Source organism: Tenrec ecaudatus, chromosome 4 (assembly GCF_050624435.1).
Source record: "Tenrec ecaudatus isolate mTenEca1 chromosome 4, mTenEca1.hap1, whole genome shotgun sequence".
NCBI classification, from domain to species: Eukaryota; Metazoa; Chordata; class Mammalia; order Afrosoricida; family Tenrecidae; genus Tenrec; species Tenrec ecaudatus.
The window spans coordinates 156823500-156848467 of NC_134533.1; the positions used below are offsets into that span (position 1 = coordinate 156823500).

General features: G+C 39.9%; 1 protein-coding gene across 1 annotated transcript in view; it reads left to right on the forward strand.

The window, feature by feature from the left end:
- The first annotated feature begins 2721 nt into the window (after positions 1–2721).
- The window catches only part of MLF1 (myeloid leukemia factor 1), a 45802-nt gene continuing 23555 nt past the window's right edge, over positions 2722–24968 (forward strand). Inside the window, exons 1-2 of the mRNA XM_075548880.1 lie at positions 2722–2846; positions 22072–22216. Of these exons, the coding sequence (XP_075404995.1) occupies positions 2800–2846; positions 22072–22216 (192 nt within the window). The 5' untranslated portion in view covers positions 2722–2799. The remainder of the gene's footprint in view (positions 2847–22071; positions 22217–24968) is intronic.

Consider the following 24968-nt stretch of genomic DNA (forward strand, 5'->3'; position numbering starts at 1 on the left):
TGATGCCTGATAAGTGATCCCTTTGACACCTCATGATCACACAGGCAGGTGTGCTTCTTTCATGTGGGCTTTGTTACTTCTCAGCTAGATGGTCGTTTGTTTACCTTCAAGCCTTTAAGACCCCAGACGTTATATCTTTTGATAGTCTGGAACCATCAGCTTTCTTCACTACATTTGCTTATTTGCCCACTTTGTCTTCAGTGATTCTGTTGGGAACGTGAGCATCATGGAATGTCAGTTTAATAGAACAAAGTGTTCTTGCACTGAGGGAGTACTTAAGTGGAGGCCCAATGTCCATCTGCTACCTTAGTGCTAAACCTATACATATATGCACATAGATATATTTCCACATCCTCATATATAAATATATTTATATATGTACAAGCCTTTATTTAGACCTCTATAAATGCCCTTTGCCTCCTAGCTCTTTCCTCTATTTCCTTTTACTTTCCTCTTGTCTTGCTATCATGTTTAGCCTTCATTTGGGTTTTAGTAATTCCTCTCAGTTACATTATGACCTACCAGGCCTACACCCTCCTCACCACTGATTTGGTTCACTTGTTCCCTTGTCCCTGGGTTTGTTAGCACCACTTCCTTTACTCCTACCTCCCCTCTGCCATGTCCCCCTGGAACTGTCAGTCCCGTTGTTTTCTCCTCCTGATTGTTCATCCGACCTATCTTATTTAGACAGACCTGCGGAGATAATAACATGCACAAAAACAAGACAGAGCAAAACCAAGCAACAAAATATAACAACACCAACAAGCCAATGACAAGAAAACAAAACACAACAACAAGAAAGAAAAGCTTGTAGGTAGTTGAAGGACTATTTGTTGGTCTTTAGGGGTGTTTTCCAATGGAGTCTGTTGGGGTGCCAAGCCCTGGCCCCAAAGTCTATTTTTGGTATTCCCTAGGGACTTCGTTGCTCCATTCCCCTTGCTGTTCTGTTCCATGCCCTTAGTGTTTTGCCTCGGTGTAGTGGGATCAGATCAGATCAATTCCCACATTGTGTCTCCAGTGTTGTCCTCTGTAAGGCTAGGGGTCAGTGAGGCATGTCATGTCTCATGGTGGGGCCTTCTAAAACCTTATTCTTATGATGAGGGCAACAAATATAAATGGATGGCTGTATGGATTGTGATAAGAGTTGAATGAACCCGCAGTATAATGATTTAAAGAAAAAATTTTTAAATCTTCGTAGACTAGGTAAAAGAGCAAATTGTTTCTGACCTTAAACAATAATTTTGACTTGAAACCACTTGAGGACTGTCCCAATATGGATGTGCCCTTGAACCTTCACGTTAAGGCCTAAGGAGAAGGAAATGTCCCTGGAAAGAGGAGCTGTGCAGTCTGACTGGGGGCTGTGAAGTCTACTCTACTTCATGCCGGAGTCTCAGGGAAAGTAGGCTGCCTGAGAACTTGGCTGAACATTAGGGTGGTAAAAGGTGCAAAGGATCAAATTTCAGGCTCCCAAAATAACCTGCGAGTACTCCTGCTACTTCCAAATGAGGCCCTGCACTCTTCTTCACACTGGCAGAGAGCCACCCTTCAGGCCGGGTGACAGGAGGCCTTGTTGAGCATCGGGTGCCCCTCCATTTCCACAGGCCAGTTGCTAGAACAAGTTTGAGAACCCACAGAATTAAAGATGGGCCTGCAAGGGTCCTTTTCTTCCTTAGAGCTTTCTTACTCCCTTTTCTTTATCTCTTCTTCTTCTCTTCCTCCACCTGTTCTCTATCCCTGGAAGGCCCCACGACAGTGTTTTCAAAAACCCAGTAATTTGTGTGGCATTGTCATCTTTATTTTACACCCAGAGTCTCCCTGTATTATTTCATTAAATTCATTCGTTTTCACTAAAACATGAAAAGGGTATTTAATGGGTATAATTGCCTTAGACTTAAACCAGTTCCACTTGCTATAACTAAGGGCCTTGAGCAAGTCTGCTTCCTGGGCCCCATGTGTGTCAGAGGAGAACTGTATTGCATAGGATTTTCCAGGGGTTGATTTTTCAGATGTTACCTCTTCTTCCTCCTGAGGCACTTCTGGGTGGTCTGAAAGAGCCAACCTTCCTGAGCCCTGTAGGAAAACAAAAATACATCGTAACTGAATTTTAAGGGGCTACGGCTGCTTGATGTCACGCAGTGGTTTCAAGCACTCAGCGACTAACTGAAAGGCCAGTGACCCAGGAGCTGCTCTGGGGAGACACAGAGTTTTGGAAACCTGATGCGGCGCTTCTCCTCTGCCCTTAGGCTGGCTGGGAGTTGGGATCCACTGCGGGGCATTGATTTGGGGGTTGGTTTTGACCAGCCACCGCAGTGTTTCAGAGAGAGGATTCCCTGTGGTTCACAGAACATGGCCAGTGGAGGGGATCCGCATATGCCCTATTTTAGCCCAGTTCCGTTTTCTTGAAAAGAGGCACGAGGTTTACAGCCCGGGACAATTTGCCCAGCGCCACACAGAAAGCGAGCTAATGGTTTGGCGCGTGAAACCCGGAGAAGCATCGTTCCCAGCCCTCAAGAGGCTTCGCGACGACGGTTGCGAAGCCTACGGATGCCAAACTTCACGCCTTCTGTGTTGATGTCCGTTGCCACGGCAGCGGGGCATTGTTCACGCCCCCTCTTGATGACGCAGGGGACCGTTGACCAATAGGGAAGCAGCTTCGCGTCACCCACCGCCTCTCCCGCCGCGCGGCTTTAGTTGCCTTGGGAGAAGCGTTGCTGGAGAGGTGGTAGGTCCGGGCGCGGCCGCGGCGAGTGACATCGTTTAACAACCCGCCCCCACCGCGGCCACCTGAGGAGAACCACCATGTTCGGGATGCTGAGCAGCAGCTTTGAGGAGGACCCTTTCTTCTCGTGAGTTGGGCGGCGAAGGGAAGGGAGAGCTCGTCCGCGCGGGAAATACTTTGAGGGGCAAACAAGTTTGGGAGGCTCGAGAGCCTGGGGGCGGTGTGAGGGGGAGGAGGCCCTGGGGGAGGGGAGAGACGGCGGCCGTCGGGATCGTGAGGGGGAGGGCGTGTGGAGGCGCTGGGAGGGAGCGGGAGCGGGAGCGGCGCCCGTCGCGGGGTTCGCACTCGAGGGTGCCCCGCCGCCCGCCCGCTTGGCTTCCCGCGTTCGCAGGCTGGCCCTCGCGGCGACGGTCCCGGCCTGTGACCGGCCAGTTCCCAGCGGAGGGGTTTGGGTTTGGGATTTCTTTTTTTGGGGGGAGGGGGGCGGTGTGTCATACGTGGGAAGCCTGCGTGGTCGCGAGCCCGACGGAGTCGGGGAGTTGGGCGGTCCGACCCTTCGGAGCCCGTGGAAGTTTCCAGGTGCTCGTTTGTTTTGCTTGCTGGGGAAGCGACGCGCCGAGAGGGCCGGTGCGGGGACCCCGCCGGTGACCAACTGCGTCAGCCTGCGAGGAGGCCCCGTCGGTGAGGGGACTGGAAGCCAAGCGCGCTGCGAAGAAGGGGCCCGGATGAGGGACCTCTGATGAGGAGGGTCCCACTTCATAAGCATAACTGCTTGATCTCTGGCCCTGAAGTCCAGAAGCTTTGTGATACTTTTTGGGGGTCAAGTTGCTTTGCCTCTTGCCTTAGGCGTGCCAATTTATTTTCATCCTTAAAGATCTCTACGTAATGTCGTGCCATTAAAAAACCCAAACCCCAAGCTTAAAATATTGTTAACGACTGACTTGACAAATTTTGTTTGTTCTCAGAAGACATTACGTTGGTTTAAGTGTGCTAGTGCTGTTTTGAAACCAAATGACATAAAGGTAACAAGAAGTATTAGTAGAAAATCAAATAATTAACTATTTATTGAACAGGTTATTCTGTATAATTAAGAGTTATATGGACCCAAACTATAAGTTGGGATTGACTCACTAGCAGTGGGTTTGCCTTTTTTTTTTCCTTTTTTGGTATGCCCTCTTAATTAATTTGTTAAGGTACAGTTGAGATATTTCTGGTCAGTGGCATTTTAACAAGTTAAAAATATTTAACATTTTGTATTAGAACTTGCTCTTTTAAAAGTCTCTTAGAGTGAGAACTAAGTATGTCCGTGGATGAGTTGAATTACTAACAGGGCTTTTATTTAAATAAGACAATACAATGGGTAATAATTACGATTATGAGAGACTTTTTTTTTAGTTATTTACTGGGCTATATAAAAAGAGTGATGTCCTGATCTAAACGGTGAATGTGTAATAAGTACCTTCTATAAAATGTCAAGCAGAAGTGTAATTTAAACTCTTGGGTGACTCTTTCTGAGCAAAGGTAATGAACTCAGGAGTCAGGGTCACAAATAGTAACAGGCCACAAATGGAAGCCATACATCAAGAACTCTTCCCCTGCACTTAGGATGGAAAGGACCTTCAGTTACATATCCGTTGATTTTCCAGTTACCCACGATTGTCCACTTGTTCGAATGCAGGTGTCTATGCTGTAACATTTTAAGATAAAATTATTGTAAAATTAACTTCATAAACTGATTCAGGCCTATAATGTTTAGCTTTACAATTAGATATAAACACAATTTTGAAGGTAGGAAGGAGAGACAGTATCACTTTATATTTATTCAGGTAATCCTATTTGACCAACCCCAACCAAAATGAGTACCTGTTACTAAACGTAAGTCAGACATAAAGACTTACTAAAGGCTAAAATACAAAACTCATATCTAAACATCTGATTTCTTTTTTATTCCCCTTTCCCTCTTCCCCCAACTTCTTTTTTTAATCCTTTAAATTTTTATTTTTTCAATTTTGAAAACAGTATTTAGTTTATTTATTTATGTATTTTAAATTTTTTTATTAAAAGATCATTTTATTGGAGGCTCTTACAGCTCTTATAACAATCCATACATCAGTTGTATCAAGCATATTTGTACATATGTAGCCATCATTATTTCTAGACATTTACTTTCTATTGAGCCCTTGGTATGAGCTCATTTCTCCTTCCCTCCCCATCTTATGACCTCTTGATAAATTATACATTATTATTTTCATGTCTTACACCAACCATTATCTCCCTTCCCCTACAATTTCTGTTGTTCATCCCCTGGAGGAAGTGTGAGTGAGTAAGAGGGTGGGATTATGTGTCGCTCATTGCTTTGGGTACCAGTTCCCCCTCCTTCTCCTGTTCTCCCACCTTCCCCCTATTCTTCTGGTATTGCTACTCCCATTTCTGTTCCTGGATTCCGTGTGTCATGAGTACTTGTCTCTTATCTGTACCTGTGTCCAGGCTCCAGTCTAGACCAAAGTGAAAGTCAGGGCTGGGGTCATGATAGTGGGGGAGGAATGCTCAAGGAAGATAGGAATGGAAGGAAAATTCCTCAAGTCAATACATGCTATCTCCAAAAAGCCAATAGCCAACATCATAGTCAATGGAGAAAAGACAAAAACAATTCCTTTCAATCGGGTATCAGGCATCAAAGAACAAAAAATCAAATCATTGTGAATGAAGGGGAAGTGTGGAGTGGAGACCCAAGAGCCATCTGTAGGTAACTGGACATCCCCTTAAAGAAGTGTCCCAGGGAGGAGACAGCCAGTCAGGGTACAGGGTAGCAACCACGAAACACAACTTTCCTCTAGTTCCTAAATGCTTCCTTTCTTCCCCACCCCTACCCCCTATCATGATCCCAATTCTACCTTACAAATCTGACTAGACCAGAGGATGTACACTGGTACAGAAAGGAAGTGGAAGCACAGGGAATCCAGGACAGATGATCCCTTCAGGACCAGTGCTGAGAGTGTCGATACTGGGAGGGTGGGGTAGAAAGGGGGAGCCGATTACAAGGATCTACATATAACCTCCTCCCTGGGGGACGGACAACAGAAAAGTGGGTGAAGGGAGATGTCAGACAGTGTAAGATATGACAAAATAATAATTTATAAATTATCAAGGGTTCAGGAGGGAGGAGAGAGCAGGGAGGGAGGGAGGGGAAAAAATGAGCTTGATACCAAAGGCTCAAGTAGAAAGCAAATATTTTGAGAATGATGATGGCAACAAATTACAAATGTGCTTGACACAATGGATGTATGTACAAATTGTGATAAGAGTTGTACGAACCCCCAATAAAATGATTTTTAATAAATAAAATTAAATATTTTAAAACTTTTAAGATACTGTGCCAGGAAAAAGTACTTCCCTCTATGAACCTTATTTAATGTATGGTTCATAGAAATAAGGATCTATTGTTTTAACATGTTAGTTTACTATTGTCGTGCATCTATATAGATATATATTCCACTAATTGAATCAATAAGAGATATATTATTCCATCTACATCAATGATAAGTTTATTAACTACCTCCTAAAAAAACCAATCCCACTGCAAAGGAGACCAGACAAGGCAGCCCCTTGTTCCCACTTAGATTCAACATCGTGCTGGAGGATCCTAACTAACAACATAAGACAGCAGAAGGACATTAAAGATATCCAACTGGGAGAAGAGGAGGTGAAACTATTGCTATTTGCAGGTGACATGATTCTGTAAATTGGAAATCCAAAAGCTTAACAACCTGAGTACTGACAGTAATTGAGGAATATGGAAGAGTGGCAGGATACAAGGTCAACAAACTGAAGTTTATTGGTTTGCTATATACATCAGACAAGACCATAGAAGGAGGAGATCAAGAAGGCAATACCCTTCACAATAGCCAAGAACAAATTGAAATATCTAGGGATATATTTAACCCTGGTTTTTTTTTTTTAAACAATTTATTGGGGCTTATACAATTCTTATCACAGTTCATACATATACATACATCAATTGTATAAAGCACTTCTGTACAGTCTTTGCCCTAATCATTTTTTTCTCCTCTTTTTTTACATTTTATTAAGGACTCATACAACTCTTATCACCATCCATACATATACATACTTCAATTGTATAAAGCACATCCATACATTCTCTGCCCCAATCATTCTCAAGGCATTTGCTCTCCACTTAAGCCCCTCGCATCAGGTCCTCTTTTTTTTTCCCCTCCCTCCCCTTTCCCCCTCCCTCATGTGCCCTTGGTAATTTATACATCGTTATTTTGTCATATCTTGCCCTATCCGGAGTCTCCCTTCCCCCCTTCTCTGCTGTCCCTCTCCCAGGGAAGAGGTCACATGTGGATCCTTGTAATCAGTTCCCCCTTTTTAAGGAGCAAACAAAAGAAGTGAAGCTCATTCCCCATGCTCAGCATCTTTCACATGAAAACTGTCCTTCTGTTAGCATCCTGGCAGACCATTGGTGTGTAGTTAAAGCTTTTGGCTGCTAACCCAAAGCTAGAGGCTGCAGTTTACCCAAAGGCACCTTGGGAAAAGATCAGCATCAACTCCATGACTGAGTTTGGTTGGAACCTACTTGTGAAAAACCACCTACTTTCAATCCTGTGGAGCAGCAGTTCTGCTCTGGCAGACATGGAGTCCCCTGGAGTTAGAATGAACTCCATAACTGGCTTGCTAGTGTTATGAGTTTCAGGTCACTGGATTATTACTGTTTTTTAACTTTTTACTGTGATTTAGTGGAAGGTTTATAGAACATAATCAATTTTACATTCAATAATTATACACATTTTATTTCATGTATGACAACCATCTCAATGTACCATACTTATCACACTTCCTCCTTGTTTCCATTCCTCCTGCTTCCTAACCCTCCTAAACTTTGACCTTGGGTAAATGCTGCCCTTTTGATCTTAAATGGTTGATTAAGATGTGTGTACTTCACTAATGTTACTGTTCCCCTTATAGACCTATTGTATGGCTGAAATTTGAGTCACAAGAGTGAGCTCAGTTCTAGGTCTCTGTTTGACCAGTAAGATTGGTCTCTTTTATGATTTTTAGTTTTCATTCACATATTTCTCCTCCATTGAGAACCTCTGACTGTGATGCCTTTCACATTTGGTACTGATAGCTGGGTACCATCAGCTCTCAAGATCCGTGTACCCACATGTGTTTTCTATGGTTTATTTGACTAATTGTTTTCATGTATCTCTTGATTTTTTATCATTAGTGGGTCATGTTGGGCTGTTAACTACCAGCCAACTCTGAGGAAAGAAAGACAAGGCTTTCTACTCTCGTAAAGAGTTTGTCTCAGAAATCAAAAGGTGCTGTCTACCTTGTCTTATCGGGTCACTATGAATCATCCATAACAGACTTTTTTTCTTTCTTCCAGAGAGGGAGCGTGTACTGATGCCACCCAACAGTTTTTAAGGTTTAAAGTTCAGAACATCTTGGGTGTTTAGTTTCTGATAATAGTGTATGTTAAATGTTTTATCTGAAAAGTAAATAAAAACTTTAAAGTGACATTAAAATTGGTATTTTTAAAGGTTAATATTTTAAAGTTGGAATTGAGAAAAATTTTGGTCTCTTATACCTCAGGACTGAAATTATTTCATGAAAATTTAAGTATACCTTTGAGTTTCCTAAGTAAATAATACTTATAACTTGGTTAAAAACAGATAGGCCAGTGCTTTCTAGCATGAAGTTTTCCTCTCAAAAACACTGTTTCTTCCCATTTGTATTTGATTAAGTAGAAATAGGAATATGTATATGTTTAAATAGGTAAATCAGACAACTGGCGTGATGGTTTTGGCACCTACACCGCATCCTAAGGAACACTTATTATTTAGTATAAGATTGAGATATGTTTCCTACAATCTAAACATTTCTGCTTGGTACAGAAACATGAACCTTGAATCTTCTGAACTACAGAAATGATATTTGATCAAGTCTTCAAAGAATAGACATGTTACCCCTTACCTCATGGATCAGAGTGGAGGCTTAGAGCAGGTGGCAAGTCTGTTAGCACTCTTCTCACTCAAAACATTGATAGATTGCTTAGACCCTCCCACTCTCATGTGAGCACCAGATGTGTGACCATCAGTTATTGATCAAAGTACCCCTGCATAGCTTCACTAGCTAGTATTGCTTCTACCTTCTTGCTCCCAGAAGAAGCTAAAACTTATAGAGGTATCATCTCTGTTTTTTAATTTAATTTCAATTTATTTGACATTTTAGAGATACTCAGTTATTAAAGAATATTAATTTGACTTAGTCACAGAGTTGAAAGTGAGTTTATCCCATGTGCAAGACAGACATTAATGAATTTTATGTTAATGGTCAACTTTATTGACATATAATTCACACATCCTACAATCCAGTGGTTTAAATATATTTTTAAGAAGTTGTACACTCATCACCACAATTAATTTTCGAGTATTTTCTTTATTTTTATTAATTAGCTCCCCCAAACTCTCCCCAGTCTTTCTTTTCATAACGCTAACAAACTATGAATCTAGTTACTGTCTCTTTAGTTGTACCAACACTGGATTTCATATAAAGAAAATCATGGGTTAAAAAACAAGACAACAACCCAACAACAGCACCAGCAAAAATACAGGAAAACCTCGATACAAAAGAAAGCAAAACTAATAACAACTGGAACAAATTTTAAGTGAATTAAAAGGGAAAACAAATGATAAAGTGTTAAATTTTAACTATATCTGCATTAATCCAATGTCTAGGGTATTCTGAGGGCAAAGCTGTTCACATCCTTGATCAATGGTCAGAGGGGATTCAGACAGATATTTTCATGATAGAGAACATTCTCATAACAGGAAATAGAATCACCTTGCTAGCTTAAGCCAACAGTGTTCAAGGTTGCCTGTGCCCATACGGTTTTTGCCACATGCACATTCTTATCATTTATTAAAGAGAGCTTGAGAGTGGTGAGGAGATAAATACTTTCTCTTACCAAGAAATTCCAACTTCAAATTTCCTTCAAAGTTATGGGTTCTGTTGTGTACATTTCTAGTAATTTTTCACACTTGTTTCTGAAATTGTTTCAGCTCAGTTATACTTAGCTAAAATGGTCGTTTTTTTGGTTTGTTTGTCTTTAATTTCCAAGGCCTACTTTTTGTTAGGATCCCTAACACCTATAATTTTCAGGACCTGCTGTACTGTTCTTGGAAATATTTTAATACAGATATTTCTTATATGTGAACTCTGTATACTTTGAACTCATATTTGATAGAATGAGGAACTATAAGCCATGAACTGAAAGCATTTCTAAAGTTGGCTGTTTATTGACACATCCTGTGTTCACTAGGTACAAATGATTGAGTTAGGAACCAAGAGCATAATTCATCATCACTAACACTTGGTCAGTGGGTCAAGGCATGCCTTTGGTAGCACCTGCATCATCATAATGCCCACCAGAGGAGCCATGGGAGTAGAGGTTCCACCCTGAACCTGCTAAACGTTCTCTCCTAGGAACATGTCCAAAGTATATGAGACAGTCTCAACAGCTTCGCTACTAAGGAAGACTCTGCTTATAGTTCTTCCTAGACAAATTCCAAGGAATCCGGGGATGTAGTGAGTTACATACACACTGGACTGTTTACTGCAATGTCAGCAGTTCGAAACCATCAGCCATTCCAAGTAAAAGAAAAGGTTTTCTATTCCCATTAAAAGTTATGATCTTTGGGCCTCCACTCAAGTACTCCCTCAATGTAAAAACATTTTCTTCTATTAAACTGGCATTCCATGATGCTCACCTTCCCAACACGATTACTGTAGACAAAGCAGGTGCATAAGCAAATGTGGTGAAGAAAGGAGATGGTGCCCAACTATCAAAAGATAGAGTGTCTGGGGTCTTAAAGACTTGAAGATTAAAAAGTGGCCATCTAGCTGAGAAGCAACAAAGCACACATGGAAGAAGCACACCAGCCTGTGTGATCACAAGGTGTCAATGGGATCAGGTTTCAGGCATCAAAGGAAAAAAAAACATATCATTGTGAATGAGGAACAGGGACTCAAAGCCCATCAGTAGGCAATTGGACATCCCCTTACTGAAGGGTTGAGGAGAGGAGATGAGCCAGTCAGGGTACAGTGTAGCAACAATGAAACATACAACTTTCCTCTAGTTCTTAAATGCTACCTTCCCCCAGTTCTACCTTACAAAGCCGGCTAGACCAGAGGATGTACACTGGTACAGATAGGAACTGGAAACACAGGGTATCCAGGACAGATGGTCCCTTCAGGGCCAGTACTGAGAGTGGTGATACCAGGAGGGTGGGGTAGAAAGGGGGAACAGATGACAAGGATCTATATATAGCCCCCTCCCTGGGGGACGAACAACAGAAAAGTGGGTGAAGGGAGACATTGAACAGTGTAAGACATGGGAAAAAATTATAAATTATCAAGGGTTCATGAAGGAAGGGGGATCAGGGAAGAAGGGGGAAAATGAGGAGCTGATACCAAGGGCTCAAGTAGAAAGTAAATGTTTTGAGAATGATGATGGCAACAAATATACAAATGTGCTTGACACAATGGATGGATATACGGATTGTGATAAGAGTTGTACAAGCCCCCAATAAAATGATTTTTTTTAAGTTATGATCTTGGATAGCCTCCAGGGTTTCCATCAGCTAGCATTCACTCAGTAGTGAGGTTGGTTTGGGTTTGGGAGAGGAGCCCTGGCGATACTGACTTACTAGTTGGGCAGCTAACCACAAAGTCAGCAGTTCACACCATCAGTTTCTCTGTGGGAGAAAAATGGTCTGTTTGCTCCTGTAGAGATTTACAGCTTTAAAAACTCACAGCAGCAGTCCGGTTCCATCCTATAGAGATGCTCTGAGTTGACATTGACTCAATGACTGTGAGTTTGAGTTTTATTTCTACCAATAGATGATATAAATATGCGTGCAAAGATCTGGTAGGACTCTAGATTATGTGGTAAGAGGGTAAAATTATTATATAACTGAAGGTAAAACCTTCTACCCGCATTTTAACTATGCGTTTAGGGGAGAATAGAATTAGCTTGGTGGGGGGTCGGGATGGGATGGTAATAGTTAAGTCCATTTGAAGTTTATCGTGACCCCACATGACAGAGTAGAATTCCTCACAGGGCACACTCGGCTGTAGTCTTTAGTGAGAGGAGATTGCTGTGTCATCCACAGAGCCGCTGCATAGGTTCAGATTACCAACCTTTTGATGAGCCAGTCGTTTAACCATTGCACCACTAGAGCTTCTGTCATTGCCATACAGAAATGTAATTCAGTCAGTAGTTTAGTAGTTTGGCAATCTAAATGCATTTGAATTACGATGATGACACAAGAATATTGACTATGCTGTGGACTGCCAGAAAAACCAAACTCACTGCCATCCAGTCGATTCCATCTCCTAGTGACTCCCGGACAGAATAGAACTCCTCCTGTAGGTTTCTGAGACTAAAACTCTTTACATGAATAGAAAACCTCATCTTTTTCTCATGGAGTGACTGGTGGTTTTGAATTTTTGACTTTGCATGTAGCAGTAGCATGGGGTAACTCACTAGACTACCAGGGCTCCTTAGATGGGCAGAAGAAGGAACGGATTTGTCTTGGAAGAACTATAAGCAGTACTCCATAGTGGTGAGGAATTAGTTTGTGGTTTTTATTCTAATTGTAATGCAAACAGAAAAACAAATCTCACTAAATTTTATTTTTCTATAAGCATTGAACAAGGTCAGTGGTTCAAACTCACCAGCTGCTCTATGGGAAAAAAGATGAAACTGCTCCTATAAAGATTTACCATCTCAGAAATCATATATGGTTGTTATCAGTCAAAATCAACTCAATGGCATAGATGGGGTATAAGCAAATAATAGCTATTTAACTGTTTAACATTCATGTGATCACAAGGTTTCATGTATCCAATTCATCCAAGCTATGGAATATACTTTTTCATTGAGAGCCATATGATCTGCTGGTTGTTTCTGCCAGTATGTACAGTGAAAGGGAAGAATTGACCACATGTCAGCTCAGAAGCTTATATAATCAAGTAATGTTCTTTGCTTAGGAGCACACATGTGAAGGTGCTTCTGAAAGTTCATGGCAAAAACAACAACAACAACATTGCATTTTGATGCCCCTTGTACCTGTATTTTTGGTCTAGCCAAAGAAGTTTTATTGTGGCATACAGTTTGGAGACAATAATAGGACATTATTCTTTGGAAATCAAGGAGGACAGCCATTTCCCCTCTTTTTATGTAGTCCTCAGGTAATTAGGATTAAAAGTATGTTCGGGGGCCAACTGCATTTTGTTTGGTTATAGTTTGTGTCAGTAATCCTCAAAGAAGGTAGTAAGACCATCATAATGGTGGGTACATGTGCTTATGATGGAAATGAGATTTAAACTGAAAAACACCTTCATGGAAAATCTGAAAACTGTGAGAAGTCTGGTAAAGAAACATGCAAGCCAACATATTAACGGTCATCATTTTAATGTATGCCATTTTCATTTTCTACATGTAACTTTTCTTATTAAACCAAATCGGGACCAAACTTTATGGTTAAATTGTTTTCCCTTACCATACACCAGAAATCTTATCCAGTCTTTATATGATTACTCAGCATGAATTTTATATTTGCAAATACCATATCATGTGCATGTACAAAGAATATTTTCAATAGAAATCTTTATCCACATTTAAAATAAATTATCTTAGACAAGCACATTACCAGACATTACTAAGGCATGAAGTTTTAAAAGCTTCATGGTATTGTCCCAGCATGTTTTCCTAAAAGAACTGAAAAGTTCTTTTGAAGGAGAATAATCTGGAACAACAAGTGATCCAAATCGGTGGTGAGGAGGGTGTAGGAGGGCTGGTAGGGTGTGACCAAGGGTAATGCAATTGAGAAGAATTACCCAAATGAAGGCTAAGCGTGTTAGTGGGACAAAAGGAAAGTCAAAGGAAAGACCTAGAAGGCAAAGGGCATTTATAGAGGTCTATATAAAGGCATGTACATATGTAAATATATTTATATGTAAGGATGGGGAAATATGTGCATATATTTTAAGTTTAGTATGAAGGTAGCAGATGGACATTGGGCTTCCACTCAAGTACTCCCGTAATGCAAGAATACTTTGTTCTATTAAACTGGCATTCTATGATGATCACCTTCCTGACACAATTGCTATAAGACAAAGTGGGTGCATAAACAAATGTGAAGAAAGCTGATGGTGCCCGACTATCAAAAGATATAGCATCTGGGGTCTTAAAGGCTTGAAGGTAAACAAGCAGCCATCTAGCTGAGAAGCAACAAAGCCCACATGGCAGAAGCACACCAGCCTGTGCAATCACGAGGTGTCAAAGGGATCAGGTATCAGGCATCAAAGAAAAAAACAACAACATATCATTGTGAATGAGGAGGGGAGTGCAGAGTAGAGACCGAAAGCCCATCTGTAGACAACTGGACATCCCTTTACAGAAGGGTTGCAGGGAGAAGAGGAGCCAGTCAGGATGCAGTGTAGCAACTATCAAACATGCAACTTTCTTCTGGTTCCTAAATGCTTCCTCCCCCCCTCCCCCACTATCATGATCCCAATTCTACCTTACAAATCCGGCTAGACCAGAGGATATACACTGGTACAGATAGGAACTGGAAACATGGAATCCAGGACAGATGATCCCTTCAGGACCAGTGGTGAGAGTGGCGATACCAGGAGGCTGGAGGGGAGGGGAGAGTAGAAAGGATGAACTGATTACAGGATCTATATATAACCTTCTCTCTGGGGAACAAACAACAGAAAAGTGGGTAAGATATGACAAAATAATAATTTATAAATTATCAAGGGTTCATGTGGGAGTGTGGAGCTGAGAGGGAGGGGGGAAATGAACAGCTGATGCTGGGCTTACTTGGAGAGTATGATGAGGGCAAGGAATATACATATGTGCTTTACACAGTTGATGGATGTATGGATTGTTAAGAGTTGTATGAGCCCCAATAAAATGATTTTTTTTAAAGATAACCCCCTTCTCCCCCAAAAAAAGAAAGAGAATAATCTGAATAGGTAGAAAAATATTTTTTAAGACCATTTATTTTTTACCCAAGAAAACAAACTGGGTTAGGCTAATTTCAATCAATATTAGCTTCTTGCTACCCCAGAGTATTTTGACTATGATGGAAGAGAATTGAACTTTAGAGCAAGAGAAATCCTATTATCACTACATGTGTTGAACTCACTTCAGGCCCAACCAGATTTACTCCTGAATGGCTTAGGCAGGTGCAAAAGCCAGACTCAGGGCCTACTTTTGGTGTAGTGCTTTTAACAATAGGCAGCCTTTGTTCATGTCACTCAAAAAAATTTTTAAATGTTTTTTTAGCATTTGCTCAACATACTTATCTCCACTTCTTTAGATGATTAAAAAACAAATATTTTAATAGATCATATTTAGTTTGTAATTTTAGCCCTGTTACAATAATCCAAAAAATAAATCTCACTAAATTTTGTTTCTATAGGAAAATAGCCATTTTTATTTATAGAAAAAAATTTACTGTTCCCTGGTGTATTTTTCTTCATGGCAGTTTAATCACATCCACATACCTGAGGAAAAGTTGATGGGTTTCCTAGATATCTTAAGAACCAGCATATAAATTTCCATGCTGGTAGCTATACTGTAAGAGTTCTTAGCAAACTTTTTAATCAGTTGTTTTAAAACATCAACTTGTATCAAATTATTCATCACCATATGGCTTAAATTTTTTTATTTAATAATTTTAAGCATACTCTAAAAAGTAGGGCACCATGACAATAACTTGTAGCCATCACCCAGAATTTCAAGTGTGCACATTATATATCCCTGTTGTTGCTGTTGCTGCTGATGTATCTTAAACCAAATTTTAGACTTCTTATCATAAAACCCATCCCTGTGTATTTTCAAATACATCTCTGAAAAAATATTATTTTCTTAAATAACCTCAATGCCATTTTCAACTAATAAAATTAAAAACAACTCTAATTGAATCATCTGGCATTGAATATCACTTGGATATGAAATACTATGGAATGATGGAGTTTTTGAGGCTTAGCTACAGAGAAGTTGTTCATTAGGCACCTGATCTGAGTCTTGGAACAATTTGAAATTGTTCAAGTAAGAAGCAGAGAGATATACCAATTTCTAATTTCTCAATTTGACAGTAATTTTTTGCTTCAGTTCTTGATTTGAAAAAGCATTAAATGACTCCCATTATTCATAAGCTGCCCAGTATGTGCTACTGATGGATTTAATTTTTAAATTGTCACAACTTGCTTCTAGTACTGTGTTAATTGCCTCTAATTCTGTTAGACGTGCAACATCTAGGAGGAGTGGTTGCTGGATGCTGGGCGGAAACACCACACAGTCCGGCGCCATCCTCACAAGTGTACGTATATTTGAGCCCATTACTGGCAGCCACTGTGTTAACCTTTTGTTAACCTTTCTTGTCGAGGACCTTTCTGTGTGTGCTGCCTCACCGCTTTACCAAGTACGGTATCCTTCTCCAGGGAATGGTCTCTCTGGACAACATGGCCAAAGTAACTGAGATATGAAGTCTCACTGTCACGGCCTCTAAGGAGTTTCTAGTTGTACTTCCAAGACAGATCTGTTTGTTCTTTTGGCAGTTGACAGTACTTTCATTATTTTTTCTGAACACCATGATTCAAATGCATCCGTCCCAGTCTTCCTTATTCAGTGCTCAACTTTCACCTCATGAGGCAATGGAAAATACCATGACTTAGGTCAGACACACCTTTGTCCTCAAAGTAACATGTTTGCTTTTCAACACTTTAAAGAGGTCTTGTGCAGCAGATTTACTCAATGCACAGCATCTTTTTAATCTTTGATTCCTGCTTCTGTGGGCATTGATTGTGGGTCCAAGCAAGACAAAATCCTTGATAACTTACAACTGTTTCCCCGTCTACTATATGTCACCTCTTGGTTCAGTTGTGAGGATCTTCGTCTTCTTTTTTTTTGCATTGTAATCCATACAGGAGGCAGAAACCCTTGATCCTCATCAGCAAGTGTTTCAAGTCCTCCTCACTCTCGGCAAGCAACATTGTGTCATCTGCATATGGCAGGTTGTAAATGAGCCTTCCTCCAATCCTGGTGTCACATGCTTCTTCATAGAATCCAGCTTCCCTGATGATCTGCTCAGCGGACAGAGTGAATAATATGGTGAAAGGATATAACCCTGGGGCACACCCTTTCTAACTAAACAAGTATTTTAAATATAGAAGAAGTGACCTAAAATTTCTGTGCCCCCTGTTTCTGTCAACAAACAAAACAAAAATCATACAATAATTAATGGAAGGTATGAACCATATTTGTGATTTTAATGTATTTTATGTACAATATACCTACTTGCACCTTAATTAGAAGCAATAGGATTCTACTATATTTGAATAAGCTTAATGTATTTTTCAAAAATGAACTTAGTAACAGCAATTGTCCCAATTCAACTAAAGAGAACATTTTTTGTTTATGTTTCTTTTTAAAATCATTTTATTGGAAGCTCGTACAACTTTAAAGAGAATATTTTTATTCTAAGAGATTCATTTACTATTTTGGTTTAGAATAGTGACAGATATTTAATTCTGGACTCATTGAAATTTCTGCATTTATTGTAACAAGGCTGTTGATAACTCGTATACATAAGGGATTACACATCTTTCATAACTCGGAGAGGTTTGCCAGTGAGCAGAAAGCTGGAAAATAGAAGAGCATTCCTGAATAGGGTTGTAGAGGACAAGAGAGTATGATAAAAGAGCAAATGGGGAAGAGTAATGTCTCATGATATACGTCTTTTAAAACATAAATGATTAGTCAAGAAGTGAAACTTTTTTTCTGTAAAGTGGTTATCAATCTTTCAGATCAGCAGTTGGAATTTGTCATGTGTGTCAAATAGGCAGAAGACCTATTATTTATCTTATTCCCAGTAATATTTCTTTTTCTACTTAACTTCCTACAAACCAATTGATATAGCATAAAAATAAACATAGGCAGAAACTTAACCTCTTAGATTTATTAGCAAATAAGTTGTGGTTGGAATTAGAAACATATTCTAAATAAGATAGGCTGGATAAACAATCTGGAGGAGAAACAATGGGACTGTCAATTTTGGGGGGATATGGGAGAGGGGTAAGTGGGGGGGGGGAAGTTAATGGTGTTAAACCCAGGCACAAGGAACAACAAGTGATCCAAATTGGTGGTGAGGAGGGTGTAGGAAGCCTTGTAGGGTGTGATCAAGGATAATGTAATCAAGAGGAATTACTGAAACCCAAATGAAGACTGAGCATGATAGTGGGATAAGAGGAAAGTCAAAGCAAATAGAGGAAAGAGCTATGAGGCAATGGGAATTTATAGAGGTCTAAATAAAGGCATGTACATATGTAAATATATTTATATGAGGATGGGGAAATAGATCTATGTGCATACATTATATGTTTAATATGAAGGTAGCAGAAGGACATTGGGCCTCCACTCAAGTACTCCCTCAATGCAAGAATACGTTGTTCTATTAAACTGGCATTCCATGATGCTCACCTTCCCGACACAATCGCTGAAGACAAATGGGTGCATAAGCAAATGTGAAGAAAGCTGATGGTGCCCAGCTATCAAAAGATATAGCGTCTGGGGTCTTAAAGGCTTGAAGGTAAACAAGCGACCATCTAGCAGAGAAGCAACAAAGCCCACATGAAAGAAGCACACCAGCCTGTGTGATCACGAGTTGTCGAAGGGATCAGGTATCAGGCATGTTCAAAACAAAAAAATCACATCATTGAGAATGAGGGGAGTGTGGAGTGGAGATCCAAGGCCCATTTGTAGGCCACTGGACATCCCCTTACAGAAGGGTCTTGGAAGGAGAAGAGCCAGTCAGGGACCAACGTAGCAATCATAGAACATACAACTTTCCTCTAGTTCCTAAATGCTTCCTCCTCTCCCCTCCCCTACATTATCATGATCCCAATTCTACCTTGCAAATATGGCTAGACCAGAGAATATACACCAGTACAGATAGGAACTGGAAAAATAGGGAATCCAGGGCAAATGATCCCATCAGGACTAGTGGTTCGAAAGGTGATACCAGGAGGGTAGAGGGAGGGTGGGCTAGAAAGGGGGAACTGATTACAAGGATCTACATATAACCTCCTCCTTGGGGGACGGACAACAGAAAAGAGGGTGAAGGAAGACATCGGACAGTCCAAGATATGACAAAATAATAATTTATAAATTATCAAGGGTTCATGAGGGAGTGGGGAGCAGGGAAGGAGGGGGAAAATGAGCTGATGCCAGGGGCTTAGGTGGAGAGCAAATGTTTTGAGAATGATGAGGGCAATGAAAGTAAAAATGTGCTTTACATAATTGATGTATGTGTGGATTGTGATAAGAGTTGTATGAGCCCCTAATGAAACAATATAAAATATTAAAAATATATTTTAAAACATATAAAAGAGGTCTGGGAACATGATAATATATGTGTTTTTAAATAAGTCATTTTCCCCCCATGAAAGGTGCTTCCAAAATACTGCCATCGAGCCCATTTCAGCTCTTAGTGACCCTCAAGGACAAAGTAAAACTGCCCCTTTGGGTTTCTGAGACTAAATCCAGGGGAGTAGAAAGCCTCATCTTTCTCCTTCAGAGAGGTTGGTGTGTGTGAACTGCTGAGCTTGCCATTAGCAGCCCAATATATAGCTTAGGGCATCAGCTATGAGAAATACTTAATAACAGAATAATATGGGATGTGGCATCTATATATGAGGGGGCACCTCCAAAAAACAATGCTTATTTGTCTTTTTTGATGTGAGGGGATAGTATATTTCACAGTTCGTTTCACCAGGTCAGACTGTTAATCAGACTGTTTAGTAACAGTTAATTTAGAGGTTTGGAAAAGATTGTGTAACAGTATGTGACCAATAAAAAGGTCTGATTTGTGGCAGACAGGGGCGGGGGGGTGGTGGGCGCTGGTTTTGCCACCACAACAATGTGCCTGCTCATGCAGCCATCTGAGTGCGCCATTTTGGGGCACAAAAACTGCCTGCCCCTGTTACCCCCCCCCACACCTTACTCACTCTGACCTTGCTCCATGTGACTTCATTTTGTTTCTGTGAATGAAGAGGGACATGAAAGGACGGTGATTTGATGCCATGAAAGAGGTGAAGGAAAAAACAAGGGAAGTGCTGTCAGGCATCCAAACAGATGAGTTTGAAAAATGTTTCTAAGAATGGAATCGCAGATTTGACAAATATATGAAGTATAATGGAGTATACTTTGACGGTGATAAAGTTGGTTTGTAAAAAATATATAAATACATAACTTTGAAAAAAAACACCTATCTTTGGGAGGAGGGGGTTATCCCCTCATAAAAATCTACATTTTTCTTACATACTATAGTACCAGATGTGTTTTGTGCTTACATATAGCATTTTTTAATCTCAGCAGTAGAAATCTCTGACAGCATCTTCATTTTACAGTTGTGGAAACTGAGGTCAGAAAGGAAGGCTTGCATTCCAGTTATGCCCTGTACCGCATCTGCAGAAAGGGCGGTGCTCCTCAATGGTTGATGGAGGCGGGGGACTTGAATCAGCGTCACCAGCGATGTTCTGTATCCAAACCTACCTAGGACTAATACATTCTATCTCCTGAGTGTGTGTGTGTGTGTGTGTGTGTGTGTGTGTGTGTGTGTGTGTGTGTGTGTGTGTTTTAGGGGGGTGTCCTGGCATAGGAATTGGCATTTCTAACCTATTCAAAAGTTGGTTGATAATCTCAAGATTTTGAGATATTTTTACTATTTGATGATTCCTAGCATTTAGAACTTTTAGAAACAAAGGTGGCTTTTTACAGGGCAATCTGAAGCCTTACTTTAGTGCAAGAAAAGTTCTGAAGACTTTTTTAGTGATTTAAAAGCTGCATGTGCAGCAAGTGAATGTGATTGTAATGAAGAATTTATTGTGCATAGGGAACCCTGCTTAGCACTAGCCTGCTAACCATAAAGGTAGCAGGAGAAAGATGAAGCTGGGTGCTCCCATAAAGATTTACAATCATGGAAACTCTAAGGAACAGTTCTCCTCTGCCCTGTAAGGTTGCTGTGCATTGGATTATCAGCTCTATGGCAGTAGGTAGGTTGGTTGGTTTTAGGGATTGGGTAAAAATGATTTGGTGGGGTCATAGATAAACAGGATTATCAGCATCAGCTGCCTATGGCTCTGATTCCTGTGAGGGGGTCAGGCATGCCTCTACCCTCCAGCTTTTTACCAGTCTGACACCATTGGCCCATGGCATATGCAGCTTCTCTCCTGGGTTTGATAACCCACTATAATACCCACATAGAAGTCATAGACAGCACTCATGGTGATAAGTTTTATTTTAAGGGAATAACAGTTACAATTCTAGTTCAGGCATGCTCAGGATATAGTTCTCCCATCAGGACAGCCTTTTCTCAGCCATACTTGCACTCTGGCTCTCAGCTCCAAGGCCTCGTGTATTTGGCCTTCGTGGGCAAGTGCTATAAACTTCTCTTGGCTCTTTTGATGCAGAACTCAGAGGCACCCCACTCAGCAAGCAAGCTTCCTGCCTTGAAGGCACTGCACTGAAGGCACCCAGCACGTCATCTAGTTAGGGCTCTGTGCACTTTATTTGCATAAGCCCACCCTGACAGGGTGCTATGCACCGTATTTTTATTGTTAGCAAGCTACACAAGCAACTTATTGGCTTAGCACCACAATATTTGGTGGAAGTTACTTTCAAGTAATTTACTGCACTATACAGGTTGATTAAATTGTTTTAAAGAGGCCAAAGGGGGGCAAGCGTGAGTTTCTATAATCTGGAAACGCACTGTACTAGTTTTACAGAGCGTATAACATTTCTGCAGTTCTCAGTACTCATTTTAATAACAATTGAAAAGCTAACCAGCAGTTTATTTGTCTTCACTGGAACTGATATTGTATACTGCCAAAGCTCCTCTACTCAGAAGCATATTTTTTAAATTCTTTGTGTTTTGTTTTTAATTTCCTTTAGGCCTGGTATGTCACCTGAGACGTATTATTTTGCATTCAACATTTTTGTACAGTAAGGGATAAGTAATTGTGTGTTCTTTTGATTACACATAAGTGAATTATAGTGGAAAATAACAGTATTTCTTAAATCATTTTTATATTTATGGGTAGTGGGTATTTATAAAATCATCTTATTCTCCTAAACTGTCTTCTTACAACAATCTTACCAACCCAAAATAAATCTTTGTAGTATTTAGCTGCCATCTCATTATTTAAGTTTTAGCACATAGTCTTATGTGAATCATATGTATCTTCAACAGTGATTCTTTTATGGCACACCGAGAAAGTATGCGACAAATGATGAGAAGTTTTTCTGAACCTTTTGGAAGAGACTCGTACAGCCTCTCAGATGGCCTAAGAGCTCATCATCGTAGAGGACGTGATGATGGTGAAAATTCCTTGACTGTAAGTTCCTTACTTGAAAAATAGACGATTCTGGGTGGGGGAGGGAGGAAATAAAGAGCTGATATCAAGGGGCTCAAGTAGAAAGAAAATGTCTTGAAAATGATGGTGGCAGTATCTATACAAGTTTGCCTGATGAAACTGATTGTTATAATATCTGTAAGAACCCCAAATAAAATGATCAATTTAAAAAAGAAGATTCTGTGGGGATATGAAGAAAAGTATGAATAGAACTTGTCTATCATGATAGGATATGCCTAATATTTGTGGTATAGAAATTACAGGTGGGCTTACCTGTTGATAGTTGATTCTCTTAACAAGCAATTGTTGCCTCGTTGAGGGCTACGAGAACTCAAGGACTATAATAGGGTGATAGATTTTAAGCCAGGCAAACCATCATGTTTCCTTTAAAAATGTATGTCTATTTCTCACCTTGCTTCTTCCATGACTTAAAGCAGGGAAGGAAATGTTCTCTTTAACCCATATACCACCCCCTTCAAGACCCTTACTTTATACTTTAACCATAGCAAAAGCTATAATATAATGCTTTATCATTTTTGAACTAAGTAACTCTGGTCTTGTGTGAAGCTACCTTGAACCTACAAAACTTAGGTCAACTTTTGTGTCAAAAACCTTGGGCAGTTACAGTATGTTTTATATATCTTGTACAAAACAAAACTGGGAGATTACAAACATACACTTCTCAACCCACCCTCAGAAATATATACAGAGAGCCCAACAATTTTCCTATTGGCCTATTTTATTTCTAATACTTCATAAGCCTCTGAAACACTAGTTTGAGTATAACAGATCTGCAGGAATAGCTATAAAGAAGAATCTCTGCAACTGAAAATGTAGATATTTGGAACTTGATAAACATTGAATTGATCAACTGGAAAGCTCTATACATTCTTTTTATTATATGCAGAAAGTTGGAATTTAAAATATTACTGCATAGGGTACATTTTCATGTATTTTGTTTGCCGTGTAGCTTACATAGAGAAAAGCATTCCAAATACTACTAAAAGGCTTGATAGGTAAGATTTCCCTTGCCATTTAAATGAAGTAATGTTGATGTTCTTTTATGTGTACTCTATATATATATATATATTGATCTATAACTCCCAAATAGTATATTTATGTTCCAATCATTTTTCTTTTAATTAATAGTATTATTATTGGGAGCCCTAGAGGTATTTGTTAACCACAAGGTCAGCCATTTGAACCCACCAGCAGCTCTGTGGGAGAAAGATAAGGCTTTCTACTTCTTTAAAGAGATACAGTCTTGGAAATCCAAAGGGGCTGTTGTACCCTGCCCTACAGGGTCCTTATGAGTCAGAATCTATTCAATGGCAGTGAGTTTGGATTTTGAGGGTATCATTATATATATTTCTATATTTTACTGATAACAGTTTCCCTCAAAGCTTAAAATTAATATCAAAGGAAAAATTATCAATGGGAACAGAAAAGCAAATTTGACATTTTAAAATTCTTTCATGTGAACATTTCTTTGTATATTTGTTGTAACCATATCAAGGAAGAAGTAAACCTATATGTAGTTCTTCCTATTTCTGCACCTAACTTGGCTGCTTAACTCCTTGAAGGAAGAAGCAAGACATGATAGTTTTATTTCCTTTGTTGTAAGGATGGAAAGGAGACCTATTTATGTCAGTTGAAAAATTCTTATTGGACATGGCTGATACATAAGCTATGATATAACTCTGCTAACCGTCACTGAAAATAGAAATAATTGTTTCTTTACTGAGCCTTTGTGCTTAAAACACCTGAATATTTAACAAGAGCTGAGGTAAAAAATATATAACCATATATGTAAATTTGTACTACAAGGGGCTTCAAAAGTTTATGGAAAATTTGAATTAAAAGATAATGGAATTTTTCCCTGAAATTTTTGAAGCACTTTCATAATATTGATATTTTTGGCTTGCCTCATACTACAAGCAGCCCCTGAGTTACGAATGTGATCCATTCCTAAGTGTGTCTTTCTTAAGTGCAATTAAGTCAGAAAAGGTGCATGCAGTTCTTATATAGCCTTACTTTTGTGCAAGAAAAGGCTTGGTCCTTTTCTGTGGTGTAAAAGCTGTGCAAACAGCAAGTGAAGACGATTGTGATGATGAATTTGTTGCTAGTATGGATGGGTTCACTCATTACTAAGTGGTTGCAAATTTATATAACATTAAAGAACAAGTACAAGTTGTAAGTCAAGATGTTTGAAATATAAGGATTGCCTATGTATTATATTGGCCTTGCCAGAGTGGCTTTAAATCAAATGTTTCACAGGTAGGAGACTGGCATTTGAATTTAAAACAAACAGACAAACAAGATTTTGGCTACCTTACCCAGTTTCATGGGCATAATAAATACTCTTTGTCAAAGATTATGAATCACTTATTAGTGCAGGTCAAAGTCTTTAGAAGGAGCTCTGGTGGCACAGTGGGTTAAGACCGTGGCTGCTGGGTTAGCAGTGTGAACCCATCAGCTGTTTCACCGGAGACATTTAGGACAGTCTGCTTTCTGTAAAGAGTATAGCCTTGGAAACTATGATTTGGAATCAACTTGATGGCAGTGGTTTTTAATATCTATTGGGAAGGAGCACCCAATCATTAACTGCTAACCAAAAGATTGAAAGTTCACTTCTACTCAGAGGTACTTTGCAAGAAAGACCTGACTATCCACCATTAAAATATAAGCCATTGGAAACCTTATGAAGTCGAGTTCTGTTCCATTGTTTCCCAAA